At 41.9% G+C, this 19487-nt stretch overlaps 1 protein-coding gene across 1 annotated transcript in view; it reads left to right on the forward strand.

The window, feature by feature from the left end:
* TCEA1 (transcription elongation factor A1) overlaps positions 1-19487 on the forward strand; it is a 228554-nt gene that overhangs the window by 22468 nt on the left and 186599 nt on the right. Inside the window, exon 2 of the mRNA XM_086965752.1 lies at positions 15562-15624. Within this exon, the coding sequence (XP_086821878.1) occupies positions 15562-15624 (63 nt within the window). The remainder of the gene's footprint in view (positions 1-15561; positions 15625-19487) is intronic.

Raw genomic sequence — 19487 nt, forward strand, 5'->3', positions numbered from 1 at the left:
AATTTCCCTAATCAATTCGGATTCCAAATTATACGCTAAAATAATGGCCATCCGGCTCGGACGGGTCGTCGAACATCTGGTCTCCTCGTGGCAGCACGGGTTTATTCCCGGCAAAGGTACGACCGACCATACTCGAAGAGCAATCTCCCTGTTTGATGTAATGTCTGCAACAGGAGGCCAGATGTCGATGATCCTTCTGGATGCCGAGAAAGCCTTTGACCGGGTGTCCTGGAACTTTTTATGGGCAGCCCTGACGCAGTATAATTTCGGCCCCAAATTCATCAAGTCTATAATGGCTATGTATTCTAAACCAATAGCAAAATTACAAATAATGGGCTCTGAATCAAGTATAATTAGAGTATCCAGAGGCACACGCCAAGGCTGTCCATGTTCTCCGATATTATTTGCCCTGTATATAAACCCTTTGATTTTGAAACTTTTAGAGAACCCACTAATCACACCTATAGTTGTTAACAAATTTGAAACCAAAGTATTGGCCTATGCAGATGATATTGCGGTACTGACGCCTATTCCTTCCGTGGCAATATCAGAATTGGAGGCAGTAACGCAAGTCTATGGACGCTACTCTGGATATTCTCTGAATAAAGAAAAAACAATCATCCTATGTACCGATAACATTATTTGTAATGATCACAGGAAAACTGACACTGCTACATACCTTGGTGTTAGCATAAGCCCCGATGTTACACGAATCTCTCAACTCAATTATGAGCCATTACTAAACACTGTAAAGAAAGATCTAGATCGGGTTAATAGTCTACAGTTGTCAATAATTGGTAGAGGAAACTTTTTAAAAATGAATATCTTGCCAAGGGTGCTTTCTTTTCCGGGCTATTCCATTGATACCAGAAGAAAAGGTCCTCAAAATTCTAGACTCTATTATGTCCAAATTTATGTGGCAACAGGGCAAAACCAGAAGATCCTTGAAGCTTTTGTCACTACCACAGAACAAAGGTGGACTAGCTGTTCCAAACATTCTGCTATATCTCTGGGCTTCATTTCTCCAACAGATGGCTCCTCTACTTTATGAGAATCCTAGCTCCGATACTATGGAGGATGTACCTATCCCATCTATATACGAGCTATCCCTAGGGGAAAAAGCTAAAGGTCTTTTTCTAAGACAAGTAGAGAGAAGCTACTACAAGAAAAATAAATTCAAAGTTATCACGAATGCCTGGACAATCTGGTTAAGGATTACGAAATATATGCACATCCCAAAGCTTAACAGGTATTCTCCCCTATGGCATTCTAATCTTCTTCCCGAACTAGGGAGCGATGCTATCGCAAAGAAATGGCACTCTGTAGGAATTACCTCAGTTGGTGACCTTTTTGGTGCGAATGAGGCTTATACTTTTACTGATTTACAACAAAAATTTAATCTTCCAAATGGGCACTATTTTAAATATTTGCAGATTCATACTATGCTCAAACATAAGAACCCTAATATTAACTCGGAGAAAATTGAAATTATCGATACTATCGCTAAAAGAACAGCAAGAATAGGTACAATCTATGGTCAGCTACTGGATAAGATACAAGATGATCTAGAACATACAGAAATTGCGTGGGCAGACAGACTTGATAATCCGAATGTAGATATTGATATGAGTCTCTGCCTATCATCACGACTACTTATGTCAGCCAGTTTAATTGCCCAGACCTATAAGACTATCTATAATCTATACTATACTCCGGCCAAATTATATGCCTGGGGTAAAAGAGAGAACGATCACTGCCCCAGATGTCTTAAAGGCCCTGCAACGCTTATTCATATGTTCTGCGAATGCGACCAACTAACACTTATTAAAAAAATGATCTGTGAATTCTGGGAGGAAGTGTTTGGCCATAAAATACTCGACTCCCCTACTCTATATCTGCTAGGTACTGATAATACACTAAACCTGAGCAGGGAAGAAGAGGACATGCTTTTTATAAGCTCGGCAGTCCTCAGGGTAATACTAGCAGCACGGTGGAAAGACTCAGATCCACCGAGTTTTCAAATGTGGTTAGCACGCCTTCTCGGGGTCTTCAATCAGGAAAGTGCTATCTATGCCACTAGAGGGCCAAGATCCGCTATGCGTGGTATGGCGATCTGGCAACCCATTACTAATTGGAAAAGGAGGCTTAGCACAGTATGATTGTATGATAATGATTTACCCTAATATCAGCCTTTTTTTTTATTATTATTATTATTATTTTTTTTATTGTTTTCTTCATTATTATTTCACTTTCTCTCTCAATATGAGAAAGAAAACAAATCAAACATGAAAGCCATTGTTTATTGTATAATATTATTGTATTTTGAATACTTTTTCTTTTGTATGTACCTGTTTTATCTGGTTCTGAAAAATAAAATATAAAAAAAATATATTTCTTGGAGGCTAAAAAAAATAGATTCAGCTTTGCTCGTCATATTTACCTTATAATCCCCCTTGTCTATACCAAGAGGGAAAATGACTGCCAAAATTAACCAAACTAAAATGATTAAAATCACAAAAATGGAAGACCTTTTACAACATCTCCTGAGGATAGCACACCTTAAATTGTCAGTATTACGCCTTCTTCTTTTTTTTTTGTTTATTTTTTTTTGTTACTCAAACAAAAATTTAAAAATTGTAGTAGTAATATAAACACCTCCCCTTTTTAAATTTGTTTTTAGTAACCCTCTAACAGCTTTTCTTCGACGTTTCGTCTTACATAAAAGTGTTTCCAGCTAACACAATTTCTTCGACCTTGTGTCAACTAATACAATTTCTTCAGCCTTATGCCAAAAATAAACCTCAACTTAAAGAAAACTATTTCTAATCATTGTCACTATTTTCTTCTAGATCTTCTTGACTACTACTACTAATCTCAACTACTGGTGGGATTATAATGTAGGCCCACTCAGGATTTGGCCTCAATGGTCTTTTGCCCCTTCTGCTAATTACTTCAATTTTCTTTTCTGCCTGATCTTTTTTTTTTTTGTCTGATTCACTTTTCTGACTTGATATCTCATTAATCTGCTCCTTTGATTTATTCACCAACTTGAACTTAAAATTTTCTTTCGGCCAGACATCACCTTTTCTCAAGAGTTTCTTCTTAGGCTCGGTTTCATTACATTCAGCTATCCAAGCCCTTTTTCTGAATTTTCTTATATCAGACTCTTCATCACTCTCGTCTGAGCCAGTTTCAGAGATTTCAATTCTGTATCTAGGAACTTCTTTACTCGGCAGCTTCACTCCGTTAGGAACAACATCTCTCTACCTGGTACTTGGTAATTCGTCCTCCTCCTCTTCTGGAATTACTTCTAACTTCCCAGTTTCAGAATCTTCGTTCCTGCTTTCAGAGCTTCCAATCTGCTTTTCAATACTCTCCTGATCTTGATTCTCTTCTGATTCAGTTTCTTTTTCAGTTCTTTTTTCTAGAACATTTTCATCATTCTCTGAATCAACAACCACAATTTCTAGATCTTTTTCATTTGATGCCTGATCCGCATCACAATCTTCCAGATGTCGACTTTCCTGTCGATCTTCAGAATCTGGATTTTCAGGTTCTCCTTCAGAGTCTGAATCCGTTGTTGTGTCGTCACTATCCTCATCAGGATTATCAGGAGGTGGTACACGAATGGTATGACTTGCATGCACCCACCTCTTCAGACCCTTACATTTAACAGCATTTGTTATTACTAGTATCACCTGTCTTGCTTTTTGCCACCTGGGTACTAAACAGTTTCTTCTCTGATGAACCTTTGTTCTAACCCAGTCTCCTGGTAATAGATGATGAGCCTGCTCCTTTTCTTTTGAAATCACATCTGTTCCCACCTGATGGAATACAGAAGTTACCACATCAGATAACTGCTTGCAATACTCTATAATTGCACTTTCATTTATTGTTAACAATTTTCCAACTGGTATAAAAGCCTGTCTCATTACGCTTCCCATGAGTATATCATGAGGGCTAAGACCTGTCCTTTTATCTGGTGTGCTCCTCAAAGACATCAAAACAAGTGGAAGTGCATCTGTCCACTTCATCCCTGTAGCTAAGCACATTTTCCAATCCTATTTTTAATTGTGCCATTAATTTGTTCAACCACGCCTGATGCTTCTGGTCTGTATGCACAATGTAACTTTTGCTTTATACTGAAAGCCTCACAAATTAATTTGAGCAATCTGTTTTCAAAGTGAGTACCACGATCACTTTCAATGGTCACTGGAAATCGTACCTAGGTATGATCTCCCTTAAAAGCAATTTTGCCACAGTAACTGAGTCACTGTGACGAGTTGGGAACGCTTCCACCCATCTTGAAAACAGACCGACAATAACAAGGACATATCTCAGCTTGTTATGGGGCGGCATGTCCATGAAATCCATTTGCAACCTGGTAAAAGGACCACCCTCCCGTCCTATGGTTCCCATGCTTACAACTGTTTTTCTGTTTGGATTGATTTGCTGGCAGATCAAGCATCTCTGGCAAAGTGACTCCGCAATAATCCTAAATTTTGGATTATACCAAGTATCCCTGAACAAACGAATCGTTAAATCTCTTCCTAAATGACCTGGACCATGGTACATCCGTGCCATGTCAGCTATCATGCAATTGGGCATAACAGGTCTGCCATCTTTGTAAACCCAAATTTCATCTTCCTCCCTCTGTCTGCAACCTTCTTTGAGCCATGTGTTTTTCTCCTCATCATTTGCCTCATCTTGTAAATCCTTTACTCCCTGCCATGTTTCAACTACAGATATTAGCATGAGAGAGTTCATAATATGATCATTGTCTTTTTCCCGATTAATTGAAAGATTGTTTTTCGCACAGTAACGTGCAGTTTCATCTGCAAAGGTATTGCCTTTAGTAATATAGTCCTCCCCCTTCTTGTGCGCTCCACGTTTGACAACAGCTACTTTTTCAGGTAATTGAATGCCATCGATCAGTCTTTTGATCAATTTTGCATTTCTGATTGGAGTTCCCGCAGAGGTCAAATAACCTCTTTGAGACCAGAGCTGGCCATAGTCGTGGACTACGCCATATCCATACTGACTATCAGTCACTATGGTAACCCTTTTCCCTTTTGCTCTTTCACATGCACGAATTAAACCAATTAATTCTGCCACTTGAGCTGAACGAATTCCTTCAAGAGTTGAACCTTCAACTATTTCTGAAACTGTGCAAACTGAATATGCTGCTCTCAGAATGCCTTCGTCTGTTCTTAAACAGGAGCCATCAACAAAGTAAACAATGTCTGACTCTGGTAAAGGCACATCTTTAATGTTTCCTCTAGGTTTAGTACAGTATTCCAAAACATCCAAACACTCATGATCAACATCATCAGCTTCATTACCAATTTCAGAAACCACACCATCCGGCTAAAGTGTAGAGGGATTAAGATTAACACACCTCGCAATAGATACATTATCTGATCCCAGAATAACTTTTTCATATTTGGTCAATCTGTTACTCGACAGGTGCTGTGTTTTACTTCTGGTAAGAAGTGTTTCAACTGAATGAGGTACATATACTTTTACAGGAAACCCCATTATGATTCCTTCACTTTGCTCAAGGCTTACACTTGTTGCAGCCACTGCTTTTAAGCAACCTGGCAATGCTTTTGCAACAGGATCAAGAACAGCTGAAAAGTAAGCGATTGGCTTTCTCATTTTTCCATGTTTCTGAATTAAAACTGACAATGCACAACCTTCCCTTTCACTGCAATACACCTCAAACTCCTTGTCATAGTCTGGCATCCCTAATGCTGGAGCTTCACACAGACTTCTCTTTAGCTTTTCAAAAGCCTCTAATTCTGTTTTTGTCAAAGTAATTGGGTCTTTAATGTCTGCTTTTGTCAGCCTTTGTAGTGGTTTCGCAATTACAGAAAACCCACAAATCCATTGGCGACAATAACGAACCATTCCTAGAAACATTCTGATCTGTCTTTGTTGTTGGTAGTTGTATTGCTCAAATCATTTTTATTCTTTCAATTGCCACTTGTCCGATTCCCTTTGCAATTCTGTGACCAAGGTATTTAACCTCTTGTTTGCAAAATTGTAGTTTTGCAGGTGACACTTTATGTCCCTCATCTGCTAATCGATTCAAAAGTGTAATAGTGTCTGTTACACAATTTTCTTGAGTTTTTCCAGCCACAAGGAGGTCATCAATGTACTGGACCAATGTTGACTTCCAAGGCAATTCTAAATCTTCCAGGGATTTCTTTAACTGATTAAAGATAGATGGACTCTCAGTATACCCTTGAGGTATACGACACCATGCTAAAATGCGATCCTTTAATCTGAACGCAAACATTTGTTGGCTTTCTGGATGCAGTGGAACTGTAAAGAAGGCATTACATAGGTCAATGACCGTATACCATTCTGCATCATGCGGAATCTGATATAGAATTACCGCTGGGTTTGGTACAACTGGACAGCAAGCAACAACTATTTTGTTAACCTTTCTCAGGTCCTGAACTATTCTGTAAGTTCCGTTTGGCTTTTTGATTCCCATAATCTGTGAATTTCATGGGCTGCTCTCAATCTCTTTTAAAACACCGTGCTTAATGAATTTTTCAATCACAGGAATGACACCCTCAATAGTTTCAGCTTTCATTTTGTACTGGGGAATGTTTGGAAAATCTATCTCTTGCTTTACAGTAATTTTAACTGGGTCCACATGTTTCATTAAACCCAGTTAAATCCCAAATTTTGGGATTAACTGCCTCTTTCAATTCTTCAGGTAAATTGTTTTTATCAAAAGGATGAAACATTTTGTTTTCTCCTTCAACCATTAGCATTGTTAATTTATACAGACCATCTTCTTCTAAGGTCTGAAGCTCAATACCATCCGGTGAGCAATATATTTTACAGTTCATTTTAGACAACAAATCCCGACCTAATAGGTTAACGGGACTGCTGTTACAGACAACAAATATGTGTTTGTCTTTGTAATTCCCAATTTCCACATTAACTGGTTTTGTCAAATCTGTCTTTATTTGTTGATTAGCTACACCAACCACCTGGATTGTCTCACCCGAGAGAGGAAGATTTTCAATTTCCACTGATCTAACAGTAGAACGGGTAGCACCAGTGTCCACTTTATCATTTACAAATGGACCTGACTGATCTACCTCAAGAGTGGCTCCAAGTACACACTCTTCCTCCTCTCTCAGGCACCGTCATGAGTAATCTTCTGAATCACTGCTCTCATTTTCTTTTAGCCAAAATTGTTGAGAGACATTCGACACATTCACTTTTTGTGATCTGTTTACCTGTTCAGCTCCGCAGAATCCCGTCTCAGGACTGAATCTCTGTGCATTCATACAATTTGGTAGAGGTGGCTGTGGAATTTGGCTCTGCTGATTCAATTGGCTCTGCTGATTCACTAACTGTCGCTGTAGCTGTTGCTGCTGACTTATTTCATTTAACTGTCGCTGTAGCTGTTGCTGCTGATTTATCTCACTCTGCATATGTGGATTTAATGATGAATTTTTTTAATTTCTGGGCGGATTCTTGCACTCTCGCTTCCAGTGTCCAATTTCACCGCAATTAAAACATGGGAGCTTTTGTTTTAGCTCTTCAATATTTATATTAAATTTGGGCTTATTTACAAAGTTTCCCTTGAACTTTCCTTGATTCTGCTGGAATTTTTTATTATCTAAGGTTGCTATTTGCTGTTCAGCTACCTTCACTTGTGCCCACATTGCCTTTTCTTTAAGCTTCTTTTGCTTTGCTTTTCTTGAAGCTTCTTTTGCTTTGCATCGATCTCCTCATCACTGCAGTATTTTGCTTTCCTCAGGATATCAACTGAAAGTGATTGCCAGCCGACAACTCCGTTTCTAATCATTTCTCCAATTTCAGGTCTCAAGCCATAAACAAATCTTAATAATTTTTCAATAGCCACTATATTGTTTAACACCTTGGCTGCTAGGGGTCCCCCCCGCGGTGCTGCATTCAATGATTTCCCATTGTTCATGAGAAGCTCAGCTCGTCATAAGCACAGCTCAACCGTACCTCATGACGAGCTGATCTTTTCATGAGCATGGAAGGGGTTAAATACCAGGAGTAATCTTTCATAAAAGGAATGAACTGATTCTTTTGGTTCTTGGTTTGTTCTGTCTATTTTAACCCAATCTACTACTTTTGCAGGAATCTTATTTTTCAGCCACACAATTACTCTGTCATAGAAATCCATGACATCGGCTGATGGAGCAACTGTTATTTTATGTCTAGCTGGTTCTTCTCTGGGCCAACCAACAGAAATTTTACATTCTGTCCAAAGATCTGATGGGACAACAATGTCAAAGAAACCATCAAGATCAATCCACAGAACTTTTGAAAGTTTAATAAATCTGTCAACCGGACGATACCATTCTACTGGCTTTTCTCTCAGCCGAGGGAAATCATTTGTAAAAAGCAGAATGTCCTGTCTTGTCCCTGGAACATGAGCATAACCCCCACCAGCTATTTCCCTCATAGGAAATTCATTTATGACTTCTCCTCTTTCTCTCTTTTCTTCCTCTCTTTTCTTTGTCCATTTAACTCTCCATTTACTTAATTCACCTAACCTTTTTAGAAAAACTATTAACTCTTTTACATGGGTTATCCTGCCTGTGGTATTCAGGTTCTCAATATCTTTCTCAGAAAAATCCACTCTGTAATGTTGTTGTAATTGTTTCTGTTGACTTAAATCTATTTCTAATTCAGCAGCCATTTCTTCAAGTTGATCATATTTATTTTTTGTTTTCCATTGAATACTTTTGCAAATAAACAGTTCATCATCCTGATATTGCTTCAAACAGTCAGTACCAATTGTGCCAATAATTAATTCTTCTAAATCTGCTTTTAATTTTGCAACATCAAGTTGTTTAGATTCAGGAACTTGTGGAATTAATGGAATCTGTGTTAAATCTGTTTTCTTCATGGTCTTTTCTAAAGAATCAGAACCTGCAGCTGATGGTGTGACACCATTTGACGAACTTTGATTAAAAGTTAAATTTGGCATTGTTTTATCTCGATGAATTTCTGTTAATTCCGAATAGAATTTTTCAGCCACTTTCTGAATTTCCACATTTAATGGATTTGTCAGAACTGAATGTCTGTTTTCACCTTGTTCAAAAACTGGTACAACAGGACCAATTGTTACTGGTACTGTTACTGCTTCCATCCCTTTTGTTAATTGCTGAATTAATTCTCCCTTCGCTTTTAAATATTCTGATGTTTAGTATATTTTCAGGTACCTCTGCTCTTTTATCATTTTTCGTGAAATTATTTCTCAAATCTGAAATCTCTGGATAGTTTCTGCTTTCTTTTGGGGTATTTGATTTACTTTTTGACCTTGCCCTTTCAGGTAATCTTAAAAATCTGGGTGAATTTTCATCAACCTCTCTAGGAGGTGCACTAGGAGAAATTCCTGAAGAACCTCTCGGGGTAGACTGTGAACAGCTTGACTGATAAGGTGGTGGATTAGTAAGAATTTCTTCTAAAACTGCATAATCTAATTCTTCATCAAGATGGCCTTTTTTCCGGGTATTCTTTTGACCTGATGTTTCAACAACCATTTCTCTAACTGGGTACAAACCATCATGCATGTCTGCTCTTCTCCAACAACGCACTCTATCCTGATGAGTTTCTCTATTTATATCTAATTTTGGGTCTCTTGATATTCCCCAGCTTTCTCGTTCAAGCTCCATCATTTCAATTTCCCATTCAACTAAAGCTTCAAATTGAGTGGGTCTGGGCTTTGGTGTAAGAGCCATCATTTTATCTCTTAAGTTTCTTAAAATTTTAACATTAAACGATCCGTCTTCCGGTCATGCTAAAACACCATCATTTTTGGTATATTGCATCCAATTTTCAAACCAGAGAACAGTATGATAACCATATTCTCCTTCCATATATGCTGCAGGTGTTTTGTACTTATGAAGTAATTTTTTCTTGTCCGGATTGAATACATTTTTAAATTTCTGAAACCATGAAGGCTTCTTTTCCTCTTTATTGTACCAATAACTCATGATTTAAAGCTATTCTGTTTAATTTAGAAAAGATCGTAAGTAAGTATTTCCTTGTTGTTCCGCTACTCTAGCCAATCCGTGTGCGAAACTCACCAACAAGCCAATCTGGTTAAGCCACGTCACTACCTTGCTCAACCAATGAAAGTACTATTTTCAGAAAGGACCAATCAGCTAACAGCTCGTTTTGGTCACGTGAACCAATCAGTGCACTTGCTATGACGTATGTTAACCAATCGCAGCGCGAACCCTGTGATGTATACTGCTGCTGCAGCTTCGCTGTCTCTGCTCCACAAACTCACCCCTCCTTCGCAAAATATTTTCACAGTGCCATTTTAAAACCATTCTTTTCAATGAATTTCAGTTAATAACTACGGAAAAACAAACCATTTGTCTGTTTCGCTAAACAAAGTGATAGTTTTACCAGACATTCAAGATTTCACTCGTGAAATAGACTACACTATTTTCACAAAATCAATTTTACGTATTCATACGGAAAACCCTGTCCATGTATACATGAAATCTTTGGCAGGACTCTAACCAACCAATAGAAAGCCACAATTGCCAGTAAGAATAGACGACGCCACCTTACCCTTCACACAAGCTCGGTAAAATCTTACTACTCTTTTCGCAACGAGTTTTAAAACGGGCTCCTAGTCCCTATACTCAAAGCTACAATTTCATAGTCAAACCTCACTATACAGTCATACCTAAAATCCCTAAACTTGTACTGTACGTCCACAACACGTAGTGATATTTCAGTACCACTAATTTTTAAACAGAACAAATGAACTGTGTAACTTCACCTGTCACACTACTCTGCCGGCACATAACCAGGATTTTTCTCACTGCTGGAGAAAACTTTTCGATAACATATAACAACTAGACAAACCTTAACATGTGTTAAACATGTATCCTATGTAATTACCATGTAACATGTCAGTTACCATAGTAACCGAACTCTGCTACCAGAGAATTGATCCAGCGGGCCAAGAGAAATTCTGTCTCATATGCACAACTCTACACCACGATACTCACCATATTTTACAAATACATCACTAGGCCCATAAATGACTGAGACATGAATTGACCAACTGAATCATATGACCTAATCAACCTCTTAAATGAACATTTAATTAAGTCAAACCCTAGGCAATGGATTAACTGATGGTAACTTAATATGAAATAATCAAGACCAGCTTACCATTTCAAAATCTATTTTATTAACCTTATTATCAAGCAAAGAGCATTATTGAAAGAAAATAATTCTTTATTTGCATTTAATAAGCATCATTTTATTTAGTAAGGCACATTAGACTGCCAGTTTAAATCAAATCAGCACAAGAAATGTTTAAGCTAATTGAGTCTCCTTCCCTAAACCCTATTTCCGGGTCTTAACAATAGAAACCTAAGGGAAAAAATGTAAAGTTCGAAGTTATCTTACGTGAGTCAAAAGTCCAACAGCATCTCACGAGAACAGGAACGAGCCAGCCAAGCTCCTCCCAAGGGACCAAGTTTTATACCTTTTCTCTATCTAAGACTAACTAAAAGAATACAAATTACAGACCATCTCGCAAAATGATTGGTCGTCAAATGTCAGTCCATGAAGTCATCGCCTTCTCATTGAAAACCATATTCTTTAAAAGCGGCATTGTCCTTTGTCTACGTGTGACACAAGCTCTTCCGAAGAGCTCGCAACATTTTATAACAGTTCGTTGCTTCCTCAGCTCGAGCCTTTCCGCCGCTATGTCCTGTCCTTGGCAATAAAAGTTATACAATACTAGGCACATCCTGCACAGTTCTGCTTCCACGTATTTGTTTTTCAAAGATCATGAACAAAAACGCTTTCTTTCATTCTTTGCTGTGCATGTTCCATCTCAACAGGACTTCGGACATCCATTTTAGAATAGGCCACAGGCCTCTTTTACCGAAACTCTAGTATGCAAGGAAACACAAGACATCAATGAATTTGAGTAATGATAATTATTCTGTTACCCACCCCCTTTACTAATGTTAACCCATTAGTCTATATTACCTAGCTTTAAGCACAAGAAATGAACAAAACTCTGTCACATAAAAGACATGACATAAACAAGAGCACATTTAAGAATAAGCACATGCTATTATTTTAAATTCAGCCGCAGTTAATGTTGACAAAACAGAAAGACAAAGTTAATATTATTCAAACGTAGTGACTAATGCAACAAGAGCATATATTATTAATCCCACATGTTTATGAAGGTGCACATTATTCTAGGTTGAATTAATACAAAAACATGCAACACTCGTTAATATTTTTATTAATTATGGGAGTTCAAATCTGCGAACAAAAACTCAACAAATTTTAAAAGTTCCCTTCATCACCACCCTCGGAGCTGCTAAAGCCTGTGGTGTGCCCAGATTGCGGGCCCTTGCCACCCTCAGAGCTGGCACCGCACGTGGTGTCCACAATCAGATCGCGGGCCCTTGCCACCTGCAGAGCTGGTAAAGACTGTGTCCACAGATTGCGGGCCCTTGCTACCCTCAGACCTGGCACTGCCTGTGGTGTGCCCAGATTGCGGGCCCTTGCCACCCTCAGAGCTGGCACCGCACGTGATGTCCACAGTCAGATCGCGGGCCCTTGCCACCTGCAGAGCTGGTAAAGACTGTGTCCACAGATTGCGGGCCCTTGCCACCCTCAGACCTGGCACTGCCTGTGGTGTCCACAGATTGCGGGCCCTTGCCACCCTCCGAGCTGGCACTGCCTGTGGTGTCGACAGATCGGGGGTCCTTGCCACTCTCAGAGCTGGCACAGCCCACCAGTTGCACCTGCAGAGCTGGTACAGTGTGGCAGTCTCAAACCGCACGCCACGGCCTTCGGTGTGCCCACTGTGCTGCGTGTAGCCAGTTTGCAGAACCGTGCCACCGTATCGCCTGTGGTGCGCCGGGAGTGCAGTCCAGTGCCACCCGCAGAGCTGGTACAGCATGTTGTGAGCCAGCTGCCAGCCCGAGAGCTGCCGAGGAGTTTCCAGATGGTGAGCTGGTGCCATCTGCAATGCTGGCACGGGCCTCTGTCGTCTCGCGGCACCCCTGCCAGACCCTCCTAAGCTCTAACCCCGCAGACAGACCCCCTGTGCGCCACCTCCTGGGGCATCTGTGCCGCAGAGCCCGTCTACAGAGCCAGAAGCTGCCTTCCACTTCACCACTATACATGGAGACGAAGGGCTCCTAGCCATGTAATGTCCTCCCGTATCCCCCATGTGTGACAAAGCTTTACATTCATTGCATAGCGCCTCAAAGCCGGCTAGCCGGCTGTTCAGACATTGGGACGAGGCACTGCGCCTGCTTGATACCTTCGAGGAGTCACCGAACAACTGTTAACTAAGAAACCACATCATATTGGCCAGAAACAAAAAAAACATGAATGTTGGATGGACTTCCACGCGCCTGGCCCACAGCGCCGAGCCTTCGGGAGACGTTTCTATAGAGTATTAGCGCTGCATTTCTGGACGAAGGCGGGAAAGGTTTGCTTCGGTAAAGATGCATTTATGCAAGTCAGTGTTGGCTGTCTCAGCCCTTCCTGGTGAATGAAGGTTCAGGCCTAGGCCTGCCCAGGCCTCATTATCAAATACATGCCCAGGGCCCCCTGTCAAGAGGCTGGCCTCTTGCCACGCCTAGCATGTCAGCCTCCAACACTTGGCATGCTGGGACATGTAGTTTCCCATTTTAAGTGGGCCCCCAGGTCCCATTATTCAAACCGAACTTAAAATAGGCAGTTTTTTGAGCGTCTTCTCCACTTTACTTTCCACGAAGAAAGAAACTGCCAGAGTTTGTATTGACAGACTTCCACGGGCGCCTAGCCTGTAGCTCCCAGACATTAGGGGACGAACCCTCACCGGAGGCGCTATATCCTGAATCATCCCCGTGGGCATCAGCCAGGCCACGACTGCTGGATAACAGTTAAATGGCATTAAATGTGTGCACACTTGTCTCCTTTGATACCCTGCCCTTCTGGACTGGATGGAGGCTTCTTGGCACTACTGTTTCGGAAACTGACGTCATGCATGGCACTAACTGGGCACAATCTTGATGAACCAGAAAGGTTTCCAATTCTCTGCAGAATCTTTACAAGTTCAAAGAGCTATCATGCGGCGGTGGGCGGATGTTATTTATTTTTTTGGACGCCATGTTTTGATCATTTGCCACCGGAAGATGTCCAGTTGCGTGCTGTTTTATTTTTCTTGCCTTCTTGTGCCCGTTCCCCCCCCCCCCCCCCGCTGTCCGGGAGCCCGTTCCCGCCCCCCTCCCGCTGTCCGGTCCGTGTGCCCGTCCCCCCTCCCGCTGTCCGTGAGCCCGCCCCCCTCCCGCTGTCAGTGAGTGCTTTGTGTGGTCAGGCGACCCTCTGTTTGTATCTGCGAATGTTTCCTGACCTCCCAATAAAATGTTTTTTACGAATAGGCGTTAATTAGGCCTCGAGTGAGTAAGAATGGTAGCCCGCTTCTCCCAGACGTCCTCCATTTTGGAAGTGTGTCTTTTGCTGCGGTGCAGAAAGAGTAAAGGATGTAAGTGAATGGCCGATGGGACTGAAATAACGCATCTGACCGGAATGGCGCCCAGGGGAGGGGGCAAAGCAGCGCGTCGGCAGGTGTGACAACGAGGCGCTTGTATTCCGCTAGCTCGGGATTTATCAAGGTATAGAAATGCAAATAGTGTTTAGCAACACAACAAAGCGGCTCTGCGAGCTCGGGTGGGGGAAACCATTGAGTTGTTGGCCCGAGGGGGGAAGTGCGTGGGAGAAGTAATTAATGTCCCTCTGTGTGTCGAGCGCTATCAGGTTCCTAATTAGCTGAGTCAACCTTGTGTCCCTCTGTGCAGAAAAGAATGCGATGCTGGTGCTCGAAGTTAATCTTGTTTGTTTGCGCTCTGGTGTTCATTTGGCCTTTTGAAGGTGCTCACAATCAGTCTCCCTGGAGGTAGAGGCTCGTGCTCCATACCTGTTCTTTAATAAAAAGATGAAAAGATGAGTTGGCATTCAGTGCTCGTCTTCGCAATACTATTAATTATCAGGCGCGTCACGGGTGGGGGCGGGGTTTGTGGGGCAGAGAGGTCTCGTTGTCCTGGACCTCATGCTCCTGCCACCAAATTCATCTTTGTATTGTGTGTGTTTTTATATATCAAAACCAAAAGGGATGATGGACGGAGTGTTGAACATTGCAAGCAGTCACCCCCAGTCAACTGATCTGGGTTTAATCCATCATCATTCTTTAGCTCACTCCGCCACCCCAGTTCAGACATGGCCATATACAAGTCAGTCTGACCCTGTGCCTCATGGGAACAGTCCAGCCCGAACTGCCAAGCCATGTCTTCCAAGCCATGTCTTCCCTGGACCGGAAACAAGCATCCTGGGACCGGTTTCTGGCCAATCAGCCATCATCAGCCATGCTAGCTAGGGGGGGGGGGTGCTTTAAACAGTGCACCTTTTCAGGAGACCAAACATATTTTTCCATGTTAAAAATCTCTTCCGATTATAGCACGCTGATTTATGTTTGTTTTTATTTTTTTGTATTTATTTAATTTTTAGGCTGGTGCCCTGGATTTGTTAAAAGAGCTAAGAAATCTTCCTATGACACTGGAACTGCTTCAGGTATGTTAGATATTTTTTTGTCAAAGCTTATTGTTTTTATCCAGTGGATACAACGCTTGATGAGAGAAACTGTGGGGAAATATGAATATTTTCCAAACTTGACTGACTGTGGTTTCCGCTTCAGTTATTTTTTTTGCTGTGCTTGGCTTTTGAAAGGCATCTATAAAATATCTACAACAATTTCACAGTTGAAGGTAGTTCTCTAATATTTTGTAGTATAATTTTTAGTATTTTATATTTGAAGGGACACAGTTTTAATGGAGTAAACATGTTAAAAGTGATCATTTTACTTTTTGTCCAATCCCATGCTATAAAAAAAATCCTAGAAGTGTGGTGATAGCTCCAAATGTAAAGCTTGAGACTTCTGTTAGATATTGGGTTTCTGGTTGGCCGAGTTATGCACCCTATCCAAGCAGGAACCACAATCCGAGTCAGGGTAAGCCAGATAAACACAAATTAACCTGTGCTTAACGCCTGGAAGCTTAGCACAGAGCAGTTAGGCTTACCTTTAGAGGTAATGTGTAAAGTATGTGTACATCACTTCAAATAGTAACACAGTGAAAACACCACAATACTACTTCACACCAAATTAAAAAAATAGGTTGTAGTTTTATTAACAAAACCAGACCAAAATCACAAAAATCCAAGAAGTAAATCAGAATTTTGAATGATTAAATGAAATTGTAGTGCTTAAAACGTCAGCCGGGGTTACCTGGTCGCAATAGGCAAGAGAAACCAAAAGTTCAGGTCAACCGCGATGGAGTGGGGTATGGATACAGGGACCTTCTTTGGCCCCCCTGCAAAGTTCCTTAGATTCGCCGCTGGAGGAGTCAAGATGTGGGAAGCAAGGAGGTGATGCATTGCCGTCAAACCGATGGGTTGAAGGCAATGCATCCAAGCCGCGCCAAGTCGGAGATGCGCCGAACCTAACCAGAAACTATGCATGGCGCATTTGGGGATGCGATACCCGGAGTCCATTCAGCAACAACGATGCATTTGCTTCAAGGGAGGTGTGCCGGTTGCGATTGGTTAAAAGTTTTCTGTGTGGGCTCTGGCAGTTGCATCACTTTATGCCCACTTGCAAGGGTCCAGGACTGGATTGGCACCACTTGGCAGGGCAAGACTTGCAACAGTCAAAGTCCAGGTGCTGTTGTAGGTTAATGAGAAGTCTTTGATGTCCTTGAGACTTAGACCAGGGGCAAGCCGCTGGAGTCACTCTGAGTGAAAGTGAGATGGGTTCATTCCTTCCCCAGCAGGGCAGAGGGTAGCAGGCAGCACAGCAGAAAAGCAGTTCTTCCAGAGCAGCAGTCCAGCAGAGTGGCAGTCATTGTAACAGCACAGCAGACTTTCCTCCTGGTAAAGTTCTTCACGGGTCCAGTGATTGAATGAGTTGGCAGTGTTAGAGCTCCAGTACTTATACTCCGTTGTACCTTTTGAAGTGCGAGAGACTTCAAAAAGATACCTTGAAGTGCACAGAGGTTCTACCTTCCTTCCCCGGCTCCAGACTCACAACAGGAGATTAATCAGTCCTTTGTGTGGGGACAGAGCACAGCCCATTAGTGCATGTGAGAGACTCTGCCCATCTCTTTCCTCCCATCCTGCCCAGGATGGCCCATCAGGATTTGAGTGGCCCATCAGTCACACCTAAGCTCCCGTTGTGTGTGGTTGTGCAGAGGGAATACACAATGCACAGCTGTCACCTACCCCAGACATTTATTGAAGATGGGCAGTAGGCACCAAACGTCTAAAGTAAGAACATGCAAACTTTCTAAAAGTGGCATTTTCAGAATTGCAATTTGAAATCTGACTTTACAATACATAGTAATTTCAAAAGACACCAGACTTGGATGTCCAATCTCTTCCCAATTGGAAATTACACTTATAAAATGTAATAATGTAATCCCAGTGTTATCTTACGGGAGAGAGAGGCCTTGCAGTAGTGAAAAATACATTTAAGAGTTTTTCCCTACTAGGATATGTAAAACTTAAAAGTACATGTCCTATTATACCTGGCAAGAAGTTTAATTTGCCAGGGAGACATGGCAGTTTAAAACTGCACACACAGACCCTGCAATATGAGGCCTGAGACGTGGTTAGAGGGTTACTTAAGTGGGTGGCATAAGCTGTGCTGCAAGCAAACTAGTAGCGTTTAATTTGCAGGCCAAGGCCACATGTTGGGACTTATAGGTAAATTAAATATGGCAATTCGATATGAGCAAATGTTAACCTATTTATAGGAAAGAGCACATGCACTTTAGCACCAGTTAGCAGTGGTAAAGTGCTCAGAGTCCTATTGGCAGCAAAAATGAGGTCAGAAAAGGAAGAGGCAGAAGGCAAAAGTGTGTGGTGACCCTTTAGAAAATACCACTTTCCAACAACTTCCTTATTGCTTCTCCAAGCTCTGACAGAGTGGAGTACTGTCTTCAGTTCAATATTCTAAACAATAGGAATGTTGTATTCTACAGCATGGGGCTGGACAGGGTAGAAAGGAGAGGATTAAATAAGTGCCTGGAAAACTTGTATAATCATAACCCTATGGATATCTTGCACCACTCATTTCATTTCAACCATGTAACCATGAGGTATGTGCCCCATCCTGAAAATGTACCAGTTGTATTTAATGGTGTAGTGCAAGCTCAGTATTGCATAGTTAATTCTAGAAAATAGGTTTGATTGACCTAGCCTCCTGTTAAAAAAATAATAATAATTTATATATATATAGATATATCTCTATCCCTCAGTGGGCGTGGCTTTGTGCAAATTCCATTCCATTCCAATGCATATTGGGACATGTAGTCCCTCTCTGAGCTTGCTAATCTCACCTTAGTAGGTTTCTGTTACTGTTTTTATTGTAGAGCACATTTTTGTCCTTAGTAGGCTTTTGTGAGGTTTCTGGAGGACATTTTACTCCAGGCTGCCACACGGCACCCCTGCCGTGGGTGGGAGCACCCCCTCGGCTGGAATCTTCCTGAAGCCACATAACGTAGGCAGCCTTAAGAACCTCTGGTAAGGTGCCTATTGACCCTACCTGCTTATCCCTAAAGCTAGGAGGTTTGCCCACCATTGCCAACTTCACCCCTCTGGTGGAGGAGATGAAGTTAAGCACACCTTTCTAGTCTTTTCCACTCTGAAGATGAGGGTTACTCCTCCAATTAGGGCCAGGGCTATGACCCCTCCCACAAGAGGGTGTCAAAATAGTGGGCGTTGTCACTCCAGGTAATGTGACCATTTGCCTCATCTATTACTCACCTAAATTTAGTATTTAGACTGCTCCCCCTGGCCTAGAAACTAGATCTGTGACAATCTAAGAGGAAAGAAGACATCCTTGCGGAGACTACTGAAGACCGACGGCCTTTGCCCCAGCTCTACCGGGCTGTCTCCAGCTGTGACCTATCGTATAGCCAGCGACCTCTGAAAACCCTAGGAGGACTGCTGCCTTTGAAAAAGACTACAATCTCCCTATGGACAGCTGTCTTGTCCAGAAGATAGCTAGTACAAAGACTCAAGATCCAGGCAGATCCACGTCTCCTGCCCACTCAGCACCCGACGCCTACTGCCCAATTCTGAGTGGCCCACCTTCCCAGTGAAGTCTCCCTAGTGATCCTGACCTAGAGTCCAGCATTGGCTGACCACTTCGACCTTCACGACCACGCCTGCAGCCTGAATTTAGAGGCTGCCCCTGACGTCGATCAGCTCCTGTATGAAGACTCCGTCAAAAGGCAGCCCTGCACCCGAAGTCCCTGGGCCTTTTGTGAGCTGAAACGAATGTGCCCCTACATCTCTACTTACCTCCGCTGTTAGTCTCCCTCTTGCAGCGTCCAGTGTGATGCCTGTTTGCCAAAGGAAACTCCTTTGAAAAGCAT

The sequence above is a fragment of the Lissotriton vulgaris genome, chromosome 4_1 (genome assembly GCF_964263255.1).
Source record: "Lissotriton vulgaris chromosome 4_1, aLisVul1.2, whole genome shotgun sequence".
NCBI lineage: Eukaryota > Metazoa > Chordata > Amphibia > Caudata > Salamandridae > Lissotriton > Lissotriton vulgaris.